The 6,000-nt window shown below is 42.2% G+C and overlaps 1 protein-coding gene across 9 annotated transcripts in view; it reads right to left on the reverse strand.

Annotated features, from left to right (window-relative positions):
- dlg5a (discs, large homolog 5a (Drosophila)) overlaps positions 1–2,571 on the reverse strand; it is a 44,119-nt gene extending 41,548 nt beyond the window's left edge. For 5 of the 9 annotated variants that reach the window (XM_053679680.1, XM_053679674.1, XM_053679676.1 and 2 more), the window contains exon 1: positions 1,783–2,570. In XM_053679680.1, coding sequence (XP_053535655.1) covers positions 1,783–2,080 — 298 coding nt within the window. In that variant the 5' untranslated portion in view covers positions 2,081–2,570. Of the gene's footprint in view, positions 1–1,782 lie in introns of all 9 variants that reach the window. The other 4 variants (XM_053679678.1, XM_053679677.1, XM_053679679.1 and 1 more) reach the window with 3 other exon arrangements.
- Between the last annotated feature and the right edge of the window lie 3,429 nt (positions 2,572–6,000).

Here is a 6,000-nt window from a genome sequence, read left to right on the forward strand (position 1 = left end):
TTGGATTATTGCGCTCTTCAGTGAAGTTTAATGGAGACTCACTCACTGTCAGGACGAGGATTTATGAATAAATCCGGATAAGGATATAAAGGTAAAACGGTCATTTCTGCACTGAAGATAACACGTCTGGAACACATTAAACAGCGCACACATCTGTCGCAGCATCCGACATGACAAGCCACGCTAATACACTTACGAATTTGTTTGAAACGCAAAACATAAAACACTCATGTTTCGGACGACCCAGATCGCGCACTTCTCCCGCAGCAGCAGCTCACTCTGTGACCTCCGCTGTTTTTCAGATGTGTTTTATTCATAGAAATGTCTTTTTCACCATCGTGAAGCGACGTCACTGACAGGGATTATCCACAGTGATGTCACAGACCCGACTAATCCTTAATGAAATTTATTGTCGATAATGTTAATGATCACTTCTTATCGATTTTATCGGGTTAGTTGTTACAGCCCTAACCCTAGTATAAACCTGTGATTTGAATAACAGTTAAACAGGAACAACAGTTAAAGCAGCACTGTTACAGAAACACCTTCTAACCACCGACTTCTTGTGGAGATTTAGGAATCACTGAACATATTTAAGACGCAATGTGGAAGATGCAGAAACGTGGACCTGAAGTCTCTTTCTTTTACACAATGCAAAGTGTGTGTGTGTGTGTGTGGGGATCGGAACGTATTTGATGCGCATGAGCTGACATTTCTCCTGCTTACGAGAATCTTCTATGCCTGCAGAAGCAGCACTCAGTGCCACGCTGAGAGGGCACACGCCTTTGCTTTTAACAACCATCAATATTGAACACGCTCTCTAAAAGAAACTCTTCCTCCATGTTTCATCACTTAAGATCCATTTCCTTCCACACAACTCGATGCACTAAGTAAAAGCTGACAGCGACAGTTTGAGAGACAAAACGGTATTCTAAAAATCAAGAAATCCGAACAAATCAGTGGAACGGCATCAGATGATCACCTCGTTCATCTGACAGCAAGACGAAAAGTAAACAAAAATGGCGATTAAGGAATATAAGTAAAAAAAAAACGCAAGTAGGGCGCACACGTTCATATTGAAAGGCAAGTGTTCCCATGGAAACCACCACGTCGATCAGGAACACGTGATGTGAAAAGAATTACATTACAGATGCTGCGCTTAATGTCATCAAGCATGATGTGGAGGAATGTTTGGGTAAACTAAGAAAGTAAACAACTTTTCATTCTCCATTTTCCAAAATTCAGATCTTTTTACTTCCCCCACTCCAAAGATGAAACAGTGTGAATTTGCCAAGAATTCAATATAAAAGAAATTGTGTTGCACTTTTTAAGATTCAGATGACCTGCAGTTCAAATTAGGTAAGTGTGGATCATCAGTATTAAAAAAAATAATAAGAGAACAAAATAAAAATTAAAAAACTCCTATTACCTACCATCTCCGATCAAATTCTGGCCCCATAATTATTTATTTTATTTTATTTTATTTTATCATGGGGGGTGGGGGGTGGGGTATACTTCCGTCCATCATATCTAATTACTCCAGTGATTCTACAGGGAAATACTGCACTAGAGGTAATCAGTACATTTCAGTGTAGACTGAAGGCTTCTTTCTGTAAGTGCTGTCAGATTTTCTAGTCTACTGTAACACTAGTGTGATTTACAGGGAAAGAAGAAATCTCACACCAAATCTCAGCACCGCTTACACTCGCGCTGCGTGAGCAGACATGGCGACCTCCATCCTGATCTCAGTGAGGAGGGATCCTGTGATCCAGTAAGTCTTACCGGAGTGATCTGCCGGTCCTCCCCCGTTGCTGAACAGGGCAGAATACAGGTGAGGGTAGGTTTTCTCCAGTGCCACACACAGGGCCAGGAAATGGTCGCGTTCCTTGCTCATGAGCATCTTCAGCAGCTGGTCCACTTTCTCGGAGCTGGTGGAGCAGTTCTGGTCCAGCTCGAGTGTGTCCCGCTCGCTCAGGCTGCCGGATTTGGCGAGCAGCTCGATGAGGCGCTGCGCATCCGGGATGGACTGCACCAAGTTCTGGTGGCACTGCTCTAACAACTCTTTGTGCTTCGGCTCCATTGCAATTCGCGCAGTTCCCTAGCTAACTGGCTAAGCTAGCTTCTTGTTGTGTCGGCGGAGACGGTGACCTCGACTCAAACCCAACAGAACCCCCGATAACCAAAGCAGGAACTCCCTTCCTTATGGTCACTTGTACGATTTGAGCGACTGTGCCATGATATACGATGGCTTAATACAGCAGTTTCTGATCACACCGAGCAAAAACGCACACGAAGCCATATTTGTTGCCTGAGGCTGTTGACTGCACTAAACAGCTAGCGCTAGGTACATTTCCCCAGCTCACTTACTTTCTAGCCACTTCTTTCCTCTTCCAGCGCAATTCTCCGAACAGCAGCATTTCCGTCCACTTTTATCACTTCTTCTTCGCCATTTATTCGGTAACGTGTCGACTTTAGTGCGAACGAAACTACCGTAACTGTTGGCGTTCCCTACTCAAACTGTAAGCTCCGCCATGTCTCAGCAGCTCCAGTAGCTGCTGCCTGCTGTCAATCAACTCGCCTCACAATAGCCATGTAAGGTAAAAGTGGGTGGGGCTTTACGCAGACACACCTGATTTCTCTCAGTGGGCGTGCACCTTTAGTCCACACAATGTTGTTTAAGTTTGCAACTAAATATATTTCAATCATGGTGTAAAGGAAGGAGTTAATAACAGTGAATTACGTGGCCATTCTCTACAGACAGGGATAGAGTACTGTTAGAGTACCGGGGCAGTGGTGGCTTGACGTTAAGGCTCTGGGTTACTGATTGGAAGATCAGGGATTCAAGCCCCAGCTCTGCCAGGCTCTGCAAGCTTACAACAAAATATAATCCAATCATGGCGTAAAGGAAGGAGTTAATAACAGTGAAATATGTGGCCAGGCTCTGGGTTACTGATCAGAAGGTCGGGGGTTCAAGCCCCAGCACTCCCAGGCTGCCAATGTTGGGCCCTTGAGCAAGGCCCTTAACCCTCTCACTCTGCTCCAGGGGTGTTGTATCTTGGCTGACTCCTGGGAATTTCACACACAACGGTCTCTAGAGTTTACACAGAATGGTGCGAAAAACAAAAAACATCCGTGAGTGGAGGGTCTGCAGCCTGGAATACCTTGTTATTGAGAGAGGTCACAGGAGATTGAGCAGACTGGTTTGAGCTGACAGGAAGTCTACAGTAACTCAAATAATCACTCTTTAAAACTGTGGTGAGCAGAAAAGCATCTCAGAATGCTCAACGCATCAAATATCAAGGTAGATGGTCTACAACAACAGAAGACAACCTCAGATTCCACTGCTGTCAGCCAAGAACAAGAATCTGAGGCTATCATGGGCACCAGCTGACCGAAACTGGACAGTTGAAGACTAGAAAAAGACCAGGAGTTTTCTAATCTTCAACTGTCCAGTTTTGGTGACTCTGTGCTCGTGATAGCCTCAGTTTCCCATTCTTGCCTGACAGGAGTGGAAGCCAGTGTGGCCTTCTGTTGCTGTAGCCCATCCACCTCAGGTTTGATGTTTTCTTGAGATGCTTTTCTGCTCACAGCGGTTGTAAAGAGTGATTATTTGGCAGCTTGAACCAATCTGGCCATTGTCCTCTGACCTCTCTCATCAACAAGGCATTTCCACCCACAGAATTGTTGCTCACTCAATGTTTTTTGCACCATTCTGTGTAAACACTAGAGCCTGTCATGTGTGAAATTTCCATGAGATCAGCAGTTTCCAAAATACTAAATACAGTTTATGAAATGCTCAAACCAGCTCGCCTGGTACAGAAAGTCACAGAGATCACACTTTTCCTTCATTCTGATGTTTTTTGTTTTTGTTTTTTTGCATTGAGCTGCTGCCACATCATTTGCTGATTGGATAACTGCATGAATTTGCAGGTGTTCCTAATAATGTGGGTGCATACGAGACAAAAAAGGTAACCTTTCATTCAAAATGAATTGCTCCAATATGGACTTTCTATATTAGCTTCATAGTTCATTACTTAAATCATTCATCTGCAGTAGACACAAGTGAAAACACTAGAAGCAAGACAGGAATACACCATGGATGGGATACCAATCCACCACAGGGCACCACGTACATGTGCACATAGGTTTGGGGTGCAAAACTCAGAAAAATACAATACCTGCAGACTGAACCAAGGAACTTGTAGCTGTGAAGCAACAACACTACCTGCTGTGTCACTGTCACATCCAGCGTCATGAATGTAAGTTCAGTGTTGGGGTGCCAAATGGGGTAGTAAGGCTTAAGTCCATGGCAGCAGCTGCCACTCTGTGACAACCCTGAATTGCCCAGTTATCATCAGTTCCAAGTTGTGATAAGACGCAAAATACTGGGCATTGCTGTCATAAATAAGTGATATATTACACCACATTATCACTTCACAATTAATGCTACCTAGAAGAAACACTGATGCTTAATGTACAACCATACACTTGTTTGTTACAGTAGTAGTAGACTTCTCATACTTCTGCCATTGCCTTGTTTGGAAAATTGTATTAAAAATTACACACGTCCATTTGTATAAATACTAATGCAAATGTTCTTGTTTGTCATTTTGAATGATGATAGCCAATTAATTATGAATGAAATATGTCATCCAACAGGCACGAAACTATATACTTCAGATAAATTCAAATCAGAACTAGAATCCTGCCCCCCCCCCCCCCCCCCCCCACACACACACACACACACACCCTCGAAAAAGTTTTTTTTTTAAAAAGACAAAATGATGAGCCTGCAAATAACTTGTTTTACAGGATGATGTTCTGACTGCAGAAGCACAAACAGAATATTGTTAATGACTAGTCACTCTTGGTTTAATGTCAGGCTATAATTAACAGCCACTAATTACAGATCACATTACTGTACACAGAACATCAGGGTACAGTTATTGTGTGGGTGTAGCGTATGAGCTTCAGGATGTCTCGCTCTCTGCTCTGTGCAATGCTCTTTGTGAGGATTCTCTGAGCTTTTGATGTCCACAGAGGAAGAACACTAAAGCCCCATTTTGATTTGCATTTCCTGTAATGCCCAATCGACACATACACAAATATACACAAATACAACAAAAAAAGGTCAAAATGTATGCTATTGTAACCAAAAAAAGCTACACACTACATTAAAGCTTTTTTTAAATGTTATATCTCCCAATTAACTTAAATGTTGCAGAAATATCTTATAAATAGTAAATACGAATGAAATGTAAAGGATAATAAGTAAACCAAGGGTTAAATTATTCAATTGAAATGATTATTGCAGGACAGGTGTTTAATTTCCATTTCCAAACTGCATGAAAATCTATTAATACGCCCCCCGGCAGCAGATTTGTAAGCAGCCAGCGCTTATCCTAGATTCTTGGTGTTTATGTCCCAGCTTGCTAAGTGATCACCTAAAATGCTGGATTTCCCCATGTAATTTTCTCTGAGGCACATCACAAGCACATTGCCATTTTCTCCCCATCTATGGGCATTTGTTGCTGGAGTGCATATCTGTGGTGTCCCCATTTATCTGGCATAGTGTATTTCACCATTAGAAGACAGAGACACTGCACTCTGGTGGTGGTTTCACATAACAGGCATGCTCCAATGTTGGTGTGATCCACTAACTGCCCCGTCACACACTTCTTCTTAATTCATAGGTTGACAGCAAATCGCCTTAATTTAAGTATAGTGAAATGTCCTGTGTATATCTTTTCTGACTAAGAAGATGATGTGTGTGTTATAAATGAGTCAGAGAGGTATGTTTTGCAGTGACATTGTGCTGCACTCATAAGGTAAATATAGTGAATGTAAAAGGGGGAACTGTTTGAAATGATGTTTCTTTGTAATAATTAAGTATTTCTTATGAATACATTTTTGAATATTCATTTTATCCTTGTGGTTTAGAATAATATACAATGACATGTCCACCATAGAAACAAATCAGTAGCTCAACCACAAGTCATA

Source organism: Ictalurus punctatus, chromosome 3, assembly GCF_001660625.3.
Source record: "Ictalurus punctatus breed USDA103 chromosome 3, Coco_2.0, whole genome shotgun sequence".
In the NCBI taxonomy this organism is placed as follows: domain Eukaryota; kingdom Metazoa; phylum Chordata; class Actinopteri; order Siluriformes; family Ictaluridae; genus Ictalurus; species Ictalurus punctatus.